At 48.3% G+C, this 21,268-nt stretch overlaps 1 protein-coding gene across 1 annotated transcript; it reads left to right on the forward strand.

The window, feature by feature from the left end:
- The first annotated feature begins 17,092 nt into the window (after nucleotides 1-17,092).
- On the forward strand, nucleotides 17,093-20,984 carry LOC119431775 (uncharacterized). The gene is given in 4 exon segments (XM_049657394.1): nucleotides 17,093-17,166; nucleotides 18,533-18,633; nucleotides 19,609-20,486; nucleotides 20,489-20,984. Coding segments are annotated over 3 exon segments (1,431 nt in total). The 5' UTR covers nucleotides 17,093-17,166; nucleotides 18,533-18,541; the 3' UTR covers nucleotides 20,950-20,984.
- Nucleotides 20,985-21,268: the final 284 nt, after the last annotated feature.

Raw genomic sequence — 21,268 nt, forward strand, 5'->3', positions numbered from 1 at the left:
AGCATGAAAAAACGCGGACAGATGGGCTTGTCTCGTCCTTGTCTCGTCCGTTTCTCTGTTCGCGCTTTTTTTCGCGCTGCTTTCAACAATCCAACCATGTTATCCTGCGCTGTGAACAGCAGTGATTATATGCTCTTTTTCTCTTTCCTTCTTATTTACCTACATCGAGCACCTCCCCTAGTGCAGGGTAGCAAACCGGATTTCTGTTCTGTTTAAGCCTTCGCTTTATATCGTCACTCTCTATCTATCCATCTATCTGTATATCTATCTATACATCTATCTATCTTGTGGTGTCATCGCTACGCTCACGGCGCGCACGCTCCGATATCGCGCGCGCCGGACGACCACCGCGGGTTCGAGCATTCCGAGCCGCCATGCATACATGTAGAGCGCCGCGCCCGGTGGTCACATGCAGTGAGGGGAAGGCGAGCCCGCGCGCGCAGCAAGGGAGACCCTAGGCGAAGCTCTCGAGAAGGAACACAGAACATTTATTAAGTTGGGGTTCGATACAACATAAGTTTAAACAACACGTCCGAATCTAAGTCTAATCACAACACAAAACATGGCCAAATGGTCGTCGGGGGTCGCTAACGGCGCACCGCGACAGAGAAAACAAAGAACCCAGCAGAGGGAGGCCGCCTATCCTTCGGCCAGCGCCTGCCATCGCGCACCCCACAGCAGTGAAAATAGAAACAGAAACAAACAGAGGAACAGACGGGGGCACGGTCGGAAGGCGCTGCCTCGATCAGGACATCGAGACGACGGAAGAGTGCGCGCGCCCGTCGAGGCCGGGACCCCGACGAGCCGAGGTAACCATCGGCCGGCGGTGGACAAAGGGGGGCCGCCGCCGGCAGAGAGAAGCGCACATTCCGACGCCTCTCTGAGCCCCGCCTTGCGCCCGCGCAACGCAAGCAGGGCCCGAATCCCGCCAAAAAAGTCGGCCAATGGGGGAAGCCCGTTGACCTTGCCGTGGGCGGGATGACAGCCGAGTGGCAGTGTTTTATGACCCGCTGCCACCCCGTCCAAGCCGAGAGGCGAGGGACATGGAGCTCTCGGAAACGCAATGCAATGGGACGGCGTCGCACAACCCCTGCGAGTGCCCGAAACCCCACAGTCTATCTATCTATCTATCTATCTATCTATCTATCTATCTATCTATCTATCTATCTATCTATCTATCTATCTATCTATCTATCTATCTATCGCTTGCAACCGCTTATTGTAACCATTGTGGGCGCAGGAGCACGTGTACGCATGACTGTTTTTGGTGGAAGTCAGATAAGCAGCAGGAGTTCAATGAAATTTGCTGCAGCGCCACTTCTGTAGCAGCGATCGGTTGGTACACGGTATAAGGAGTACCGCAATAATCTTCTCGAATTGGGCGAGTTCGTGCCGAAAAAAATACCTCAGAGTATACGTATAAAATGTTACGTATATGTGGCGCACCTTCGGGAAAATAAAAGGAGAAGTTCATTAGAAAGTTGCTGTTAAGAAGTTGAACCGTGATTACCGCACAATTTCTCCTTATCGTTGCTACCTCTACTGCACTACTTCATAGTTCACGAGAGCCAATGTATCGCGTTTGAAGCACCGAGTTGTATAGGTTAAAGATTTAGCGCAATAATCTCAACACTACCTCCGTATTTAGTAGCGTTTTTGATACCCTGGAGCGAGATTTCCAGTGGTAAGCAGTTGATCAAAGTATTTACTAATTTAGTAAGCATTATACGTATTAGGTTTTTACTCAAAATATTTCATTTCATTATCTTCGCGAATTTAATCTCCACTGCTACAAATAAAGTTGAACACGTTTTTGATCTGTTTGATGGTTGAGTGGTTTTTGGTCCTTCGGGGATTAAAAATTCACTCGATCGGATCTTTGCTAAAGCATGTACAGCATGCTAGTACCTGCAACTGAGAAAAGCCGAATTATGATTCAATTCACCAACTAAACGCTGGTGGCTTATAAGCTTGATCTATAGATACCAGGATAAAACATGTTTAGAGTGCTAGTACCTGCAACTGAGAACAGCCGAATTATGCTTCAATTCACTAACTAAACACTGGGGAATAACCGAGTTATAAACTTCTCTTATCGATACCCGGCTCCAAAAGACTAGTGCTAGCACATAAAACAGCTTTTCATGATAGGACAGCTGTCTTCGTTTACTATATCTAGAGTGTTGTTTCCCTAATCACGGACCGTTTCCGGACAAACGGGAAAAAAACGAGTTGTCGACAACATTGCGATAAGAAGATTGTCCGCGTGAGTGTCGATAACGCTACGCCCACTGATCTATTTCCAGAGGAACGAGCAGTTTCACAACATTCACGAAACCCAAAGGCTATCATTTGGTGCACACGCTACACCGCGTGCTCCTTCGAAAACGGTCACATACTTTTTAAAAGAAGGATATTCGAGACAAGAAGATAATTTTTTGCTGACTAAACCTTTTTATAGCAAGTGGCAAACGTCAGCAAGTTGTGATTGATGAACAAATTTCAATAGTTAGATCTCGTAAACAAAGACTATAAGGGGCGTATTGCTATTGCAGAATTGAAGTTGGCTGGCGCACAAAGCGTAAGCATATGCTGGAAATTCTGAGATTTGCACGAGTCTCGATAAATGCGTAAGCAGAACTGATAGTTGGGCGAGTTGGTACGTATTCATAGTGAAATAGTTAGCGCGCATAATAGACAAAGACACAGTAATTGAAATCTGCAGCGTGATGTACTGCTGTTCCAGTTGAGAGTTTTCTGCATCGCATTTTGCGCAGTAGATCAACTATTTCACTATGAAATGCGTAAGCAATTGAAATCTGCAGCGTGATGTACTGCTGTTCCAGTTCAGAGTTTTCTGCATCGCATTTTGCGCAGTCGCTCAACTAAACTCTGGTGAATATTGAGCAACTAGTGTTATCAATACCCAGCTCTATGATATGTACTACCAGAAGAGCACCAGAATGACTCGCTGGTGTGGTGCAAGTCACGAGGAATGTTTCACTGCATGACACAGCTCCTTTGTGTCTTTGTTTGTTTCTATTTGTGGCTTTGTTGTGTATTTTTCTTTCGACAGCAGCGCAGTACTATCGAAAGTTGTTCATGACATCGCAGTGATTCTCCTCGTCTTAACCGTGAAGAATGCAGTCGACGCACGCGCAAACGTTGTCGAAAATGCGTCATCAACTTTGCAGCATCCGCAGCCGCGCTGCGACTGTGGGACGCTACACATCCTGCAAAAGAGTAGACTCAGCTTGTAAACCTCTTCAGTTAATAGCAGTTCATTCCAATTTTTTTCTTTAGCAACCTCAGGTTGATGAGTAGGTTGTGCAGGAAGGTTGCAGCCCCGACGAACGCCTTCGCCTTCTCATACTTTCTTTTCTGCGAACGTAGTCCCGGCACGGTCAAGTGATCATTATAATGAGGGCCCTGAAATGTGCTGTTTTCTACAGACGAGTGTGTTTTGTTTTCGGATTTTAGCGGATTAATTCGAAAACGCAGAACCATAACCAAACCAGAGTGTTGTTGACGTTCGTAGACTTTATTTTTTTATTCAAATCTTCCCCTACTGCAGAAAATGGTTGAAGCATCTTACATACCGATATAAAGTTTGCTTCTCTTCTGTGAAGTTCACCAAGAGATCTGTGATGTAAACCATAGATCCATAGACCCGGTAGGAGAGTGACGCCTTGATGAGCGCATGATCATTATAATGAGGGCCCTGAAATTTGTAGTTTTCTACAGACGAGTGTATTTTGTTTTCGGATTTTAGCGGATTAATTCGAAAACGCAGAACCATAACCAAACCAGAGTGTTGTTGACGTTCGTAGACTTTATTTTTTTATTCAAATCTTCCCCTACTGCAGAAAATGGTTGAAGCATCTTACATACCGCTATAAAGTTTGCTTCTCTTCTATGAAGTTCACCAAGAGATCTGTGATGTAAACCATAGATCCATAGACCCGGTAGGAGAGTGACGCCTTGATGAGCGCATGATCATTATAATGAGGGCCCTGAAATTTGGAGTTTTCTACAGACGAGTGTATTTTGTTTTCGGATTTTAGCGGAATAATTCGAAAACGCAGAACCATAACCAAACCAGAGTGTTGTTGACGTTCGTAGACTTTATTTTTTTATTCAAATCTTCCCCTACTGCAGAAAATGGTTGAAGCATCTTACATACCGATATAAAGTTTGCTTCTCTTCTGTGAAGTTCACCAAGAGATCTGTGATGTAAACCATAGATCCATAGACCCGGTAGGAGAGTGACGCCTTGATGAGCGCATGATCATTATAATGAGGGCCCTGAAATTTGGAGTTTTCTACAGACGAGTGTATTTTGTTTTCGGATTTTAGCGGATTAATTCGAAAACGCAGAACCATAACCAAACCAGAGTGTTGTTGACGTTCGTAGACTTTATTTTTTTATTCAAATCTTCCCCTACTGCAGAAAATGGTTGAAGCATCTTACATACCGATATAAAGTTTGCTTCTCTTCTATGAAGTTCACCAAGGGATCTGTGATGTAAACCATAGATCCATAGACCCGGTAGGAGAGTGACGCCTTGATGAGCGCATGATCATTATAATGAGGGCCCTGAAATTTGGAGTTTTCTACAGACGAGTGTATTTTGTTTTCGGATTTTAGCGGATTAATTCGAAAACGCAGAACCATAACCAAACCAGAGTGTTGTTGACGTTCGTAGACTTTATTTCTTTATTCAAATCTTCCCCTACTGCAGAAAATGGTTGAAGCATCTTACATACCGCTATAAAGTTTGCTTCTCTTCTATGAAGTTCACCAAGGGATCTGTGATGTAAACCATAGATCCATAGACCCGGTAGGAGAGTGACGCCTTGATGAGCGCATGATCATTATAATGAGGGCCCTGAAATTTGGAGTTTTCTACAGACGAGTGTATTTTGTTTTCGGATTTTAGCGGATTAATTCGAAAACGCAGAACCATAACCAAACCAGAGTGTTGTTGACGTTCGTAGACTTTTATTTTTTTATTCAAATGTTCCCCTACTGCAGAAAATGGTTGAAGCATCTTATATACAGATATAAAGTTTGCTTCTCTTCTATGAAGTTCACCAAGGGATCTATGATGTAAACCATAGATCCATAGACCCGGTAGGAGAGTGACGCCTTGATGAGCGCAGCGCGAGCCGACTCCACAAACAGGTGCTGTCGGTCTCCGAAAACAGCTGGGTTAGGGCAGATGGGACAGGTCGCGCCGAACGCTGGCTCGACTGTTTAATCACAGAGCGGGCGCCTGATCAACCTAAGGTGTCCAAATGACACTGCCCTGTTCAGCAACACTGGAGATGACTTGAAACAAATGACTCAGGACCTGAGATGAAAAACCCGCCGTAGTAGATTAATGGCTTGCACGATCCCACGATCAAATACCGGCCACTGCTGCCGCATTTAGATGGGGTCCAAATGCGAAAACGGCAGTGTGCCATGCATCGGGTGCACGTTCAAGAACCCCACGTTGTCAAAAATAATCCGGAGTCCCCCACTACGGTGTCGAGAAGAAAGTATGCCGCTGGCCCAGTCAGTATAAGATATGCGGAGTTTGCTGTTGTTGTGTGACGAAGTTTATGCGAGTGCTGCAAAGCGCAGGACGATTTCTCGCGCTGCTATATCGGCCAATTACCGCGTATTGGTCCCGTCGTATATTCTTCTTTCAAACGAAAGACGCAGGTCGGCTCCGGGAATAGGGGACACGCACGGCGTGGAAAGGAATGCGCTTTAGTTAGCTGTGCCGCAGAAGAGCCGCCAAATGCGCACCTCCTCTCAGAACATAGGGGAAGACGGTTCCAGCTGAATGGGAAGCGTTCGGGGAGACGGGCGTGAAGAGAAGCGGAGAGGGCTGTGCTTGAAGCCACCGCTACCGCTAGATGCCCCGGGCTTCCCGTATGTCACGTTGACATTCTCGGCCGCATAGTAGCAGCTTGTTTATGGGCCTCGCCGCCGGACGGGGAAGCGTATAGTCACGGAAATTGGGTGACGCGAGACACGGCCATCCAGTTCCAGTGTCACTGTTTGGCATCCGCGCGCGCCTTTGGAGAATGCCTTGAGAAAATGGAGATACGTTTACGACCACTTAGCCGGCTGCGACCGATGGGTGCTTTTGTGTGCGATCGCCATCGGACTACAATTACTGTGTTCGGGGCATTCAAGCGACCCGGCCCACAGATGTACGGGGTGGCCGAGTTTTCTTAGCGCTGGTAGGGTTAAGAAAACCCATGTCAGTCACCCATATCGTCAATAGTCCCTGGCTTCTTGGGAACATTCTCGCTAGCTGGCGTGCTGGCTTCTTGCAGTAGATGTCTAGCTCGCGGGCTTTTGCGTAGACAAAATAGAACGACGCGGGCAATTTATGGTTACAAGTGTGAGCTTCAGTCTGGCCTCCGGTGCCGGCGGACATCAAGGCCAGACCTCTGAGATGACACGTGTCTTTCAGTGAGCCTATCTCCTTGCGATTGCGTCATTGTTTTGACCAATGCCGTGCCCGTCACGAACGTTTTGGTGCTATTGGTGGCGATGGTGTGAACTCCCATGTGCGATTGGCGGATTTGCGATTCCTTGTACAACTGAGGGTTTAAATAGTCGTGTTTTGGATGGTGTGAGAGAGAGCAAGGAGACAGCAGCCCTCGGGCCCACTTCACCACGGGAGACCCGGCCGGTCAGGCAGGCCCCCGACGACCGGTATGACATCATTTTGTATGTAATATGTGTACAGTGTAAATTTAAACTAAAGCCAAATTAAAAATTTAAGCCAGTTCCACGCTTGTGAAATCTGATGAAACAACGGAGCTCTCCAAGCGTGGGTGTATAGCGTAGTGGTTATGACGCTCACCTTCGGACCATGAGTACTCGGGTTCAAATCCCGCCTGTTTTCTCTTTCTCTCTATCTGTGTTTCTCTGTCTCTCGCTCTCATTTTTTTCCCTTTCTCTCGCTCATAGCAAGTTGTGTTGCAATCTTCGGTACAACGCAATCATATGGTTCCCATAAATGCATGTTCTGCAAGCGTGGGTGTATGGTGCTTATGCCTGATGGTCCCTCGGGACAAAGGATGTTTCACCGGCAGACATGCAGCTGTGGAGTGCTGTTCACGCTTCGTCGTTTTCTCGAGGCCAAGGAGCTGGCGACTAATTCAGCGTCACCTGGGGCGAATGAACGAGCAATTATGTCTCGTATCTTCGGCCTTTCGACTGCCCAGAGCTGATGGCCGAGACGAGTCCTGGGACCCCAGGCTGCAATGAGTCATCGGCCTCGTGCGGCGCTAAGACGACAACGTCGCTTTTGGGGTGTTTCCGGGAAGCACCAGCGCCCACCCGGACTAAGTACGATGAGGCCTGGCGCCGACTGTGACGCGCAAGCCAGGAGCCCCCTTCCGAGACGACAGCAGCAGCCGCCTTCCCTGGAAACGGTGGTTTCCGCGAAGGCCAGTCTCCGGACCCGGTAAGACTGACCATAATGTCGAGCTTTGCCGTGGGAACCACGCCGGCGTTTGATTCCCAAGTTTCCACCCGTCGCCTGGTGTGCGGGGGTGATCAGGCAGCATTGCAGGCGGAGCCCGGCGGAACGGGGACACATCATGGGCGAGATATTTAGCACTGGTCGAAGTTTGTGATTGGCCAAGAACTGCAGTGAATTCTCTCATCGAGTGAAATGGGGAAATTAACTCCATAAAAAGGGAACTTGAGTGTTGTGAGGGAGGCTCCACCATGCATGTAGAGGTGTCGGGAACCGAGGGGTCGCAGCGGAGCGCCAGAACAAGAGGACCAGCTCATCAGGCTTTCAGAACGGACTAGCGCGTGCCGTGCTTGCGCCGCTGGCACGCGCCGCCCAACTTTGTTTTTCTCGTCAGTCGCTGCCGGCCCCAAGGCGCCGGCCGAGAGCGCTGACCTTAGCGCCCCCGCTTAGCAGCGTCGGTGGGCGCTACAGGGCCCCCCGCCCAGACGGACCGGTGAAATGTACTCGTCGACGGGGCAGAGATGAGGCTGTCTTGGTGTCAAGCAGATCGGCAGGTGCTCCAGCGACGTCCGCGGGGAGCTCCTGAGGAGGCGTCTCGACGTAGGCCGGTTTGAGGCGGTCCAGCGAAACGACTTCTTCACGGCCATTCAATAGGATGGTGGCGGACTTCTGCGTCTTGTGGAGGACACGGTATGGTCCGTCGTAGGAGGGTGAGGCGCCTTTATAGCGTCTCGTCGGAGGAAACACGTGGGACGACGACTCAAGGTCCGGGTGCACAAAGATGCTGTGGTCCGATGATCGAGGCGGTGCGGGGCGCAGTTGCTGAATGCAGTCCTGTAGGCGTTGGAGGTACTGTAGCGGCTGGGGCGAGGGGGCCGAAGAAACGAACAAGTCTCCAGGAAGCCGCAGGGGTGCGCCGTAGACGAGTTCGGCCGCTGAACAGCCAAGGTCGCGACGAAAGACGGCACGTAGGCCGAGAAGCACCACAGGAAGGTGGTCGACCCAGTGCTCTCGATCCAGGCGCGCAGTGAGTGCAGCTTTGAGCTGGCGATAGAGCAGCTCAACCATGTCGTTGGCACAGGAATGATATGCAGTGGTACGGCAGTGCTTAGTGCCAAGCAGGCGGTTAAGCGAAGTGAACAGTGTGCAGTCAAATTGCCGGCCGCGATCAGTTGTCACAGCATGCGACTTCGTACTCGGCAGGTATGCTCCATAGCCACTCAGTCCCCGCGGTGGGCCAAGCTGATCTACCCTCAGACACCGCACGTGCGATATTTTAATACAAGACACGATGTGCCGATGAGAACGATGACAGTTACACGCTGCACCTAAAAAAAATGTTTAAAAATGATGAACCACTCTTTTTTTCTTTTTTTTTTCATCTCTGTGCACCTCCTGTCTCACCACCTGGAGAGTCCTAAGAAAAATGCGCGCATTTCCTAATTTTCAAATTTCCCTAATGGGAGATTTGAGCGCAGCTCTCTACGTGTTTTCATTTCGCGATATATTAGCTGGCGCGGACAACCTGTCTCGTGCGGTACGTTGCAAACGGAGCGAAGTGTGGCGCGACTACCTCGCTAATCGGGAGATCGCGAGAGGCAGCGCGTGGGTGACGCGTGGCCGGGCGCGATTCACAGCAGCCGCCGCAGACAGACCGCCCAGACGACGCGCGCTACTCTGGGGCCATCGTCACCGCACTACGGTTTTCTTCTCACGCTTTCGCCATACCCTCCTCCTCGCGTCTTTCATCCCCCGCTGCGCTCCGCAATCGATCTTTCATCTTTCGCTGTGCTCGTTCGCTCGGTTACGCTGACGCTCGCCTCGAGAACGGGCGCCGCTCTAAAAAGCACTCCCCCACTCGTTGGGGCATCTGGCCCATTCTCGGAATGTTTCGGCAGGGGTGCGGTCAAGCGGCCATGGGTTGGCTTCAAAGCACCGGCCCCTCTTCCGCGAACCGAATGGCGGAAGCCCCGCCTCAGTCCACTAAGGCGCTCTCCGTAAACCACGGCTCCCCCACTAACTATAACTCTGCGGTCCCCATCTTGGTGCCGGGGCGCGCGTCTCCTTTGACAACCGCCGCTCCTACATAGAGCCGCCCGCACAAACAACGCTGAAACTCCACTCCTCCCCACCAAGAATGCCACGGGGATACTTCTTGTCAGTGGGACATTTCACAGACACAACACCCGCGAAAACCACACAGCTCACCACGAACTGATCTGGCGGTTCGTGAAGGAAGGGCACGAATCTGCATGTATCATCGATCGGCAAAAGCGGCACAAATACCTTTGCTGTCGGCTTCGAGTCCTGGGCCGGTATTTTGTAGCGATGCCTTTCCGATGCTAATGTCTTTTCGATCTTTTCGCACTTGGTCAGTGGTCGGCGCGACGGTCCGCTCACGTTATCAACGGGATCAGCCGGCCATCAGCGGTGGATGATAAGACTAGTATAGCATAAAGCATAACGCATCGCTACAAAATACCGGCCCTGACGACCGCAGCGCTTGCGACCACTGGAGATGGGCGCGTGCGTACTAAACGACACGCGCACACATACACACACGCACACACATACATACATACATGCATACATGCATACATACATAAGTACGCACATACATACATACATACATACATACATACATACATACATACATACATACATACATACATACATACATACATACATACATACATACATACATACATACATACGAATCGATAGCTTCATTTCCTGCTAGGACCAACGACACAAGCGTCACAGCTTCTACCGCCTCCTCATGCCGAGAGTACTGAGAGTACTTGCTTCCCTCTCTCTCCTTTCTTTTCATCCATTTAAACCCCTTCCTCGTGTAGGGTAGCAAACAGGACGTGCATGTGGTTGACCTTCCTGCCTTTCCTTTCTTCTTTTTCCTCCTGCTCCTCCGACCGCGTTATCTGTGCTGTTCAACACTTGCTCGAGAGTGGCTTCATCCCGCACTTTTTTTTATTTTTTAGAATTTCGTGGGAATTTAGTGTTAGCAACCTACCCCTTCTGACAGCATTTCGGTGACTGCGCACAGAGTCAGCACCTGCTGACCGCTGCATCCACCCTTTCCGGCTAGAGATAGTGGATAGAACAAGCCAGCGTCACCAACGTCCGAATGCGCCTTTTCAAAACATCTGGCACCCCGCCTGCCCGCAACAAGGTCACTTCCGCACCTTAATCGAGGCACGACTTGACAGAATTCTCCGCAACTTTCAAATCCATCCACTTCGACGCTTGCGACGCCGCTTGTTGGTTTCCTTCGCCACCCTGAGTGCCCAAAACTGACCGATGCAATTACGTATCTCCGCCCTTGCTACCAGTTAGTTGTTCTCTTTCTGCGCTTGCACCTCGTCGAAATTTTGTCGAGGGTCGGGACAGTTGTCGGCATAGCATCCAAATTTCTTACGTCGAAAGCGTCGGATAGATCCCGTCCGAGCTTTTTAAAGCGAAGCTTCCTTTGCCTGTTCCTTCGACTTTCCCAGAGTTGCTGCTGGTGCTGTCTGGCACGCCGCGTCGTGGAGTCGTTCAGAGCGTGTGCATACATGACACGAGCGTGGCAGAGAGGAAAGGCGACGCGAGAAATTCGTCTGGACCTTTGCACCGCTTCGAATGTGCTCAATGCCACATTAGCCTCTTCACAGCTGTAAATATCCGTGCCCCCCCCCAAAAAAATGCATTTTAGAAATTGCAGCGCTTACCTTTCTGCTAACATGCAAGTCCAGAGGGGACGTAGATAGAATGGTAGAGAGGAGGTGGGAGAGGAAGCAGAGAATGGGTAGAACTGAATCAGTCGCGGAGCGAGTGAATTACAGCCTTGCCACTCTTCGCTCACAGCAGTTCCTATACAAGAAACGGGAAGTGGGCGGGATAGAGGGGTGGTAGAAAAAAGGTGACGCGATAAGGCAAGGAAGCGCTTTGCTGGAAAACAAGATAAATTTAAGTTAAAGGTACGGGGCGGTACGTTGCTGCTATTGCTGAAAAATAAACACCATGCAAATATGTCTTGTGGACAACTTACGCAGGGCGTGCCGAAGCAGAGCCGCATTAATTAAAGTGCACCGCAGGGTGTATAAGCGACACTACGGACGCGGTCACACGTCAAATCAACACTTCTGTGCGCGCCGCGGCAGCTCTGCGGCTACGGCATTGCTCGAGGTCGCGGGTTTGATCCCCATCGCGGCAACCGCGTTTCGACGGGGGCGATATGCAAAAAAAAAAAAAAAACGCTCGTGCAATTAGGGACACGTTAACGATAACACGAGATTTAGGGACACGTTAACGAACACCCCGGTGCCAAAATAATTCCGGAGTCCACCACTACCACGTGCCTCATAATCCGATTGGGGTTTTGGCACGTACAGCCCCATTGTTATATTAAAATTTAATACCTGTGCCACGATGCGATGTGCCATGTGATGCAATGAATATGCTCAACCCTCTCAGAAGTTATGAAGTATGGCGCACAACAACGCTTCAAGCAAACACGTATACCCCTGTGTGTTCTGTGTACTACGCAGACAAACAGCAGTGGTGCAGGCAAGGTGACGTTTAATATCAACTCACTACTCTCGTGTTGCAATAAAAGTTGAAGAAATAAAACATTCGCCGTCAACGTCACCGCTAATTATTGTCAATCAAAGCAAACAGCACAGAAAGCTTCGCCTACATCGATTCCCACAGTGCGTGGGATTCGAATAATTTTTTTCTTGCTTGCATTCCCTGCTTGTCCACTCGTCCCATCCGCTTGTCTATCTCCTTCGTGGAGTGGCACATCCGAATGCTCTCGGGTTACGCCCACACGTCTGATTTCCTCGTATGTCTCGGCTAGCTCAGCAATTTCACTAGCGACAAGCTAGCCCTTTGCTTCATTTTGCATATGTGCTTGCTTCTTGTGATAATATCTGTCTAAACCTGTCAGCGACAACCAGCTCTTTTATGTCCTTCAAGGCAGTGACACCCCTAGTATTTAGGTATACACGAGAACAATGTCTCTAACCTGATCGCCGTCTGGTGCCACGAATCGTCCTGTTATTTCTTCACAGACGGGAATAAACGCCGATGTTTATTTTAGGACTCATTTTATGTTTCTTTAGAGTTTCGTCTTTCAGTTGAGGGTATTGGAGCACGCTACCGTCCGACTCGCTCGCTAGAAGTTCTCTCGCCTCCTCATTCAGGAATGTGAGGAAGATAGCTCCACGAATTTACTCATGGATTTGCAATGTTTCAAAGAGGGCGTCCACGCTTTAAACCATGCGGGCACTGCGCGATCCACCTCTGACATTGGAGCAAGAACTGCTTTCAGTTATTTCGCATGTTCCCCCAGCAGCTTGGTACTGGATAACAGTCAGTACGCGGTATACGGATTTGGTGTTGCTGTTGCTGTGTGGCCCAGTTTATGCGAGTATACTGCAAAGCGCAGGACGATTTCACATGGTGCTGTATCGTCCAGTTATCGCAAACGAAGGACGCTGGTCGGCCCCGCGAGGAGAGGACGCGAGGGACAACCACGCATGGAAAAAATTAGTGTTTGTGCCGTAGAAGAGCCGCCAAATGCGCACCCCCCCTCGGAACAGAAGGGAAGAGGTTCGAGCTGAATGGGAAGCGTTCGGGGAGAGGGGCGTGAAAAGAAGCGGGGAGGGTGTGCTTGAAGCTACCGCTACCCATAGACGCCCCGGGCATCCCAGATGTCCCGTTGACATTCTTCTACTGCGGTTTGTTTTCGGGCCTGGTCGGCGTTCGAGGAAGCGTAGTCACGAAAATTGGGCGACGCGACAAACGGGCACCCGGTTTCAGTGTCACTGTTTGGCATCCACGCGAGCTTTTTTAAACCGCCTTGCGAAAACGGAAATACTTTTACGACCACTTAGCCGGCTGCGACCGATGGGTGCTTTGGTGTGCGATCGCTCGCCATCGGGACACAATAGACCGATCCCACCGACCGATCTGCGCATGCGCCGGTTTTCCGGAAGTAGCACTGCCGCCATCTTGGTTGTAGTCAAGTGGTAAACGAAAACACTGCTACGGTGTCTAAAAGGGGGAGGTGTGAGCAAAGGCGGCGGCGGAGTGTTGCAAGCAATCATGACAGCAGCGGCGGCGCTGCAGTCGACAGCAAGATCGCTCCCCGGGCGCGGAAGCACGGCGGTTGGTGCCGCGGGTTTCGAAGCGGGCGTTTCTGTTCGCAATTAGCGGTCGCATATTTGACATAACTAGCGTTAAGCTAATGCATATCGTGCCTTGTTAGTAGAGGAGACAATAAATGAAAAGCAGCTATCCTCTGATGAAGGGTTAAGTGTTAAAATGCATTAGATTCGGGCACGTCACGGCCGGCACAAATATTTTTTGCTCGTCTCGGTCGCACGCGTTCTACGTGCTTTCCGGAATCGTCGGGAGTGAAAAAAAAAGAATGATTTTAGCTAATGCGAAGAAGATTATGCTAGTGGTGTGGGTAAAAAAATCTGCACCGATTTCTAGGCTCGCAGTGAAGAGCTCCTTAGGTCATATTACTGCGACGCACTGCATCCTGCTCGTCAAATTGGTTAATACCAATATATGATGCTTTAGAAATCATTCCACATAAGAGTTAAGTAAACAAACTTATTTTAGTCGCTGATGAACTAGAACGGCGGGGACATGAAGAATACTCAAAAGGACGACATACAGCACTTGATTATATGATCCATTATACAGGGTGTCCCAACTATGATGCAACAAGATTTAAAAATAAGCAAATGCCCCGTAGCTGTACAGAACCAAGGCAATGTTGTTTGTCGTCACTTGTAGATACTCAGATTATTTTTGCATTCCGCCTAATTACATAATTATAGGCTTCATTAATTAATCAACTTCTCAAATATTATAAGTAGATGAAAAGTGTCAATGTGAAAATTGCAGAGCTACTTGAAAAACTACCGCTAGGGCTTTCTGTGGCTCAATACGTGCTACATAAAAGTGTTTTTCCGAGCGTGAAAGAAGCCCGCGAATACACGCAAAATTGCCGCGTGACTGGCCGCTCGAGGCACTTAGCGTGTATTCACAGTCATTACCAGGACTGATGTATGCGGATGACATTGTACTTATGGCTGACAGCAAGGAAGACTTGCAGAGATTAATGGACATCGGTGGTAAAGAGGGAGATAGCTTAGGTTTGATGTTTAGTAAAGAAAAATCGGCAGTCATGACTTTTAATGATAATCAGGGCAGCGAGCATAGGATACAGGAGGATACGTTGGAGGTGGTGGATAAGTACAAATATCTTGGAGTGTGGATAAACAATGGGGCTAGTACCTAACGGAACATGAAAAATATGTGACGGCTAAAGGTAGCAGAAATGCAGCTGTGATGAAAAATAGGGCACTGTGGAATTCAATAGGTACGAAGTGGTGAGAGGGATTTGGAAAGGGGTGATGGTCCCTAGTTTGACTTTCGGCAATGCGGTCCTGTGCATGAGACCAGAGGTTCGAGCAAGGTTGGAAGTTAAGCAGCGAGGGGTAGGTAGACTGGCTCTGGGAGCACACGGAAATACACCAAATCAGGGGGTACAGGGTGACATGGGATGGACGTCCTTCGAGGGCAGGGAAGTCAGCAGCAAGATAGAATTTGAGGAGCGATTGAGAGAAATGGCAGAAAAGAGGTGGGCAAGGAGAGTTTTCAGTTATTTGTACATGATGAATGTTGATACAAAATGGAGGAAGCTGACCAGAAAACTGTCAATCAAATATTTGGACTGCTGGAGGGGTGCAAACCAGGAAACAACGGTTAAGAAAAAGGTTAAGGAAACAGAGAGGGGTCTTTGGAAAACGGGGATGCAGACGAAATCTGCACTGGGAACATACCGAACTTTCAAGCAAGAAATTGCCAAAGAAAATATCTACGATAATTCTAGGGGAAGCTCTTTGTTGTTTGAAGCCAGGACGGGAGTCAAGTACCAAGGTACAGACACGTTGTGCTGTGCGTGTGGAGAAGAAGAGGAAACGGCTGAACACCTCATACTTTCCTGTAAAGGGCTTAACCCTACAGTGCAAAGCGACGGGACTGATTTTTTCAAAGCATTGGGGTTTAGGGACAGTGAAGGCAAAATAGACTTTAAGCGGGTAGAAATAACCAAACAGAGGTTATCTGATTGGTGGATAAAATCAAGGCAGGGGTGAAATTTCATCCACCACAAAGTACAAAATATGTTAATAGTCATGGCTAGGTGGCGTATGCCACCGCCCGGTTTAAAGGGTCCAGCCTCATCCATCCATCCATCCATCCATCCATCCATCCATCCATCCATCCATCCATCCATCCATCCATCCATCCATCCATCCATCCCATCCATCCATCCATCCATCCATCCAGTAGCGCACCCAGGATCTCTGCCAGGGGGGGGGGGGAGGGGGGTTGACAGTTTGCCAATACCATCTAAACAGCACTGATTTCGATTTCTTCACTGGAAATTGTCCATAAATGCGCTTTTTGCGAGTGTGCAGACGATTGCGCGTCTGACATCTTAGTTGCAGTACTCAAATGCGTAAGGAAAGAAAAGGGGTTAAACAAAAGGGGGAGTTAAGTAGGCCTCAGGAGGGGGGGGGGTTACAACCCCGAATCCCCCCCCCCGTCGGTGCGCCACTCCATCCATCCATCCATCCATCCATCCATCCATCCATCCATCCATCCATCCATCCATCCATCCATCCATCCATCCGTCCGTCCGTCCGTCCGTCCGTCCGTCCGTCCGTCCGTCCGTCCGTCCGTCCATCCATCCATCCATCCATCCATCCATCCATCCATCCATCCATCCTGGCTTCTTTCACGCTTGGAAAAACACTTTTATGTAGCACGTATTGAGCTGCAGAAAGCTCTATCGGTAGTTTTTCAAGTTTCTCTACAATTTTCACATTGACACTTTTCATCTAATTGTAATATTCGAGAAGTTGATTAAGTCTAATTATGTAATTAAGCGGAATGCAAAAAATAATCTAAGTATCTACAAGCGACGGCAAACAACATTGCCTTGGTTCTGTCCAGCTATGGGGCATTAGGATATTTTTAAATCTTGTTGCATGATAGTTGGGACACCCTGTAGATGATTCAACTGGGGTTCGAAGTGCTGCTCGCAGATCTTCCAAGTCCTGTTTAAGGCCTTATATGCACGGGGCCCGCGCCGCTTCGACGCTTTAAGTGCCCCATCGTCATCAGGCACCGAGAAAATGGATGTTTTTTTTTTCCTTCTGCTTTTCTAGCAGAAACATAGCCTGTTATGCAGCCCGGCGCAAAACAGTGCGTCTGTCGTTTCATGCGACTTGCCATGGCTTCTTACGGCATGGCAACGTGTAAAACTATTGTCACCACAAGGTGGTACAACTGCACAGCGTGAATGCAAACAGAAATGAGCCGTGGAGCTAAAAGAACCGAACAGAACCATGCAAACCGAGCGCACTCGCTAGCACCGACAGCAGCCAAACTACAGCGGAGGCATCTTAGTGTCGACGTGCGCGCCACCACTCGGCATCATGAATCACTGCAACACGCGCCGCGCTCACCGACGGCTGCGTTGCTCCCACCTCCCCCTTCTAGCCACCGTAACACTGCAGTCCCCGCTGGTTCAGTGCTGCGCACAAGCTCCCCGGACAACTCTGCGACTCCACCACCAAGAAAAGTTCGTCATGTAAGTATTTTTTAAAGAAATTACATCGGCTGTTCATTTCAGCATGCGAGGCGAACGTTCAAAAGTGCCTGCTGCTCTTTCATTTCGGTTGTCATCCGCTGATTACGCGTTGGGTTCGAGCTATGTATGTAGCACATGCTGATGTACGCGGTCGTTTTGCGTTACTATTTTCGCAGACGTGCATCTCGTTGTCTGCAACGTTATGTTTGCCTAGCGACGAACATAATAGAGGATTTGTATACCTTTTGGAGACAGGTTTCAAATGCGGCGCCGAAACATTCGTTCCCTAATGATGCTTACCTACATGGGTTTCGCGCACGACTTGCAGACTTCGGTAGCAGCGATTTCTAGAAGTTGGGTAAGCTAGGCGGCGTTTTTTATTTACATTCTAGCGAATGGTACGGTTGCTGCTTCGAAAACTCCGACTGCGTGGCGTGAGGCAAGCGTCCCTTATTTTGCGCATGTGAATACGCGCCGCTCTCCATTATGAGCAGCCGCGATATAGTTTCATCAGTGATTCGTACTGATAGATTAAGCCGCATGCAAGCACCAAGAGCCAACAAGTGCCGCGCTAGCGTTTGAGTCGCAAGTGCCCACAGTTACCTCTGAGCTGCCTATTGTCTCTTTCCATAGCAGTTGCTGTAGTTGCAGATCAGTTTTTAAAACTACCTTCTAAAACACTGCATTATCTTTGCAGTGCACTCATGCAATGGCTACATTTCAAAATGGTCAATGTTCTCCCCGTGTTTACTTTTAATGTCTGTGTTAATGCCGTCCTTTTTTTTTTATTTTGCACTGCTATTATATCATATCCTTATTTGCTATTTCTTTAACCTCACATGTTTTTATGGTCTTATGTACATAATTGCTACCTTACTAAACTTTTTTTTCCTTATTACAGTTTTCTCTGTGTACTTTATGTGCGCCCTCTCTCCCATTATAACGCCCATCTTTGTGACCTTTGGGGATGTTTGGATAATAAATAATAATGAAAATGAGAATGACTACACTGTCATCAGATTAGCAGTATAGCGCGACACTAGAAATAATAGATACTGATAGGGTACAAGCATAATGCAGTGAAGGCATTTAACGTTTTCGATACATGCAGCTGGTTTATTATTCTGGCCCGTGTGTGGACTATGGGGCACAGATTGACTGGTACTACCTATGGTTCTTTAATAGGACTGCACAGCGTGTAAATGCTTGTATGTTCCACCTATATTGACATGGTAACGCCGTAGGCAGAATAGTTGGTCTAAAAACGTGTATCGATTTAGCAGAAAGTTGAGCCTGCCATTTTTTTAAAAATTACCCTGGCATATGGTATCATCAGACTTTTTTTACTTGTGGCAGTTCCATGTAGTGCTGTGCCATGGCACCTGGACTACACGAACACAACAGTCAAGGGTGGACCCGCAAAGCAAGGGCACTGAACCCATTCTTTGCAAAAGAGCACATTGTCAGGTATGTAAACTGTAGTCTGCAGTCATTCTTCTCTAAAACTTAAGTGCCTATTAGAAACGAAAGGGAGTATGCCCATATTCCAATGTTTGAGAAAGTCTAATGTTATCTCTTGAACCACTATAGTGCCGTAAAGCTCTACCCATCTTCTAGTCTCCGTAGTGTGCAAGTGCAAATTCTTTATATAATAATGAAGGTTCCTGCCAAATGAAACATTGTCCTTGTGTATAATGATTTCAGTTCTACTGTGCGTAATGCTTTTTTGTTGTTTATACAATGCGCATCCTATCTGTATCTTGTCCTCTGAAATTAAGTAATGCTTACAAGGAGCTTTAACTTTACTTTCATCTCTGTGTTTTTGTGATTTTTGTTTTGTACATCTCAAGCGAGTGTCAGATCTTGGGGTTGGCAAAGCGTGTGGTGGTTTGTGAAGCATTTCTGTCACTGCCTTTTCACCTATTGTAGGTGCTTGTACCCGTCTGTATAGTCATATTTTCTTATCTAAAATAACGCTGACTGCGACCTACTATGATGGATTGTGGTAACTGATTCCCAATGCGTGCTTTGTGGCCCAGCAACCTGTTTTCTTCGTATCCGACTGCAATCGACAGAGTCCTTTTAAATTGACTTTTAGTTTTGAACGTGCACACTACAGCCCAGCCAATGTGATGATGGAATTTCTTTATTTTCGGAACTTGCACAATGCATAAGACTGGAGGAGTATGCAAAGTTCTGTAAGGAATGGAAAGGCGTTTATGTACAGGAATGCACTGTTATATTAGTGAAATTATGCTAACTGTTCTAGCCAAGTGCAATCCTAAAATTTTCCTTTTGAGCTTCTTCGACGGGCATGTATATTATGTATGTGCGACTCAAAAATCCAGTAACAGTTCAGTAGCCAACGGAATGTGTAGATATGCATTCTTGAGGACAAAGTCCTGAAAAGCATATCAACATGACAGTTTATCCTTCATGCAGGTACACTGAAAGCAAAGGCGCTCTAAAACATCGAGGTGCTGGCCTACGGCTCTTTACATCAGGCCACCTACAGAAGTTGATGTTCTCAACCGAAGATACAGCAGAGACCATTGTGAAGGCACAAGTGCTAGCATCTATGACAACACGGACAGCATACAGCGTTGGGGTGAAGTTGCTAAAGTGCGATGGAGAAGTTGTCAGTGGCAACTGCTCATGTGTTGCTGGGAAAGGTGGAGTGTGTAAACACGTTTGCTGTGTTCTGTACGGGCTGATGCACATTGCACAGCACGATCTCACTGAGGTACCAGATGCCGTGGCATGCACTGAAGGCGAGCGGCAGTGGTACAATCCACGGGATCCAAAGAAAGTCGCTGAACAATTTGAACAGATTGTTTTCTCTAAAGACACCACTGAAAGGATTAGCGAGGCACCAAGGCATCACAAAAAACGAGCAGCGTACTCGTCACTGAGAAGTGAAGACCAAAAACTGTCCACAGTGAGCCTCATAAACTTGCATGGCAAGCTGAAAGATTCAAAGCTGGATTGCTTCGCGGATGTGCTTGAAGCAAATGACTTCTTGCCAGCAAAACAAAGAAAAGTTGAGAGCCCAGATCCCGAAGATGTGTCTCGACTGCCTGTAAGGTGGCTGGAGCGAGCAAAGCAGGGGAATGCTTTGCTGCCATATACAGAGGAAGAAGTTGCAGCCGTAGAGGCGGCCACACGACCTCAAAGTGCTTGCCTTCTTTGGCATAGATATAGGGAGGGTGTCATCACCGCGTCGATAGCACATAGAGTACACACTTGGGTTAGGACATGCCAAACCAAAATGGGGCCACATGATGCCCGACCTCTCACTGCGGCAGTGATGGGAGCAAAAAAGGCAGGGCAACATTTGCCATGAAGAGGGGTCTATTGTGTGAGCCCGAAGCCAGACAAGCGTTTCGAGACCAAAATGACAGCCACGTGGAACTGCAAGTAATTGAGACTGGCCTCTTCCTCTCTCGTCATCACACTTTTCTAGGCGCAAGCCCAGATGGTCTTGTAAAGTGCAAATGCTGTCCGCCGCGGCTACTTGAAATCAAAGTTCCCCTCAGAGTTCAAGATTTTGCCAGAACGCAGTTGCATGCTGGGGAACTCAAAAGGAGCAGCAGGTATTACACTCAGATGCAAGTGCAGATGGGTGTGACTGGCCTGGACACCTGTGTGCTGTTTGTATACAGCAAGGAAGAGTGCTTGCAAAGTGTCGTGCCCTTTGAGAAGAGTTTTTTTGACGAGTTTGTGAAACGTTGCGAATTTTTCACCACCATGTACTTGCTGCCCCACATTGCGAGCAACTGTTGAAATAAATCTATGAATGAATGAATGAATAAACCTTTATTTGAAGCAGTGAGTTGGCAGTCGAGGTGGGAGGGTCCCTTAGAAGATATTTTAAATAGTTGCCTGTGCACTTATTTTGTGATACCATAAATGCCGATAGGCAGCAATAGAGTTCTGGGAGGGTAATTTAAACCTCTCTACTGAAGCAGCCCAGCACATTTTTGCAGCTGTGCTGGTGAAGTATCTTTTTTACCTGTGTACTGCAAATGCCCACAAACAGCATTCCTGCCTCGGTAGTGTTGCACCATTACGCTGCACAACTCTCTTTACGCTCTTTTGGACG

Source organism: Dermacentor silvarum, chromosome 10 (assembly GCF_013339745.2).
Source record: "Dermacentor silvarum isolate Dsil-2018 chromosome 10, BIME_Dsil_1.4, whole genome shotgun sequence".
In the NCBI taxonomy this organism is placed as follows: domain Eukaryota; kingdom Metazoa; phylum Arthropoda; class Arachnida; order Ixodida; family Ixodidae; genus Dermacentor; species Dermacentor silvarum.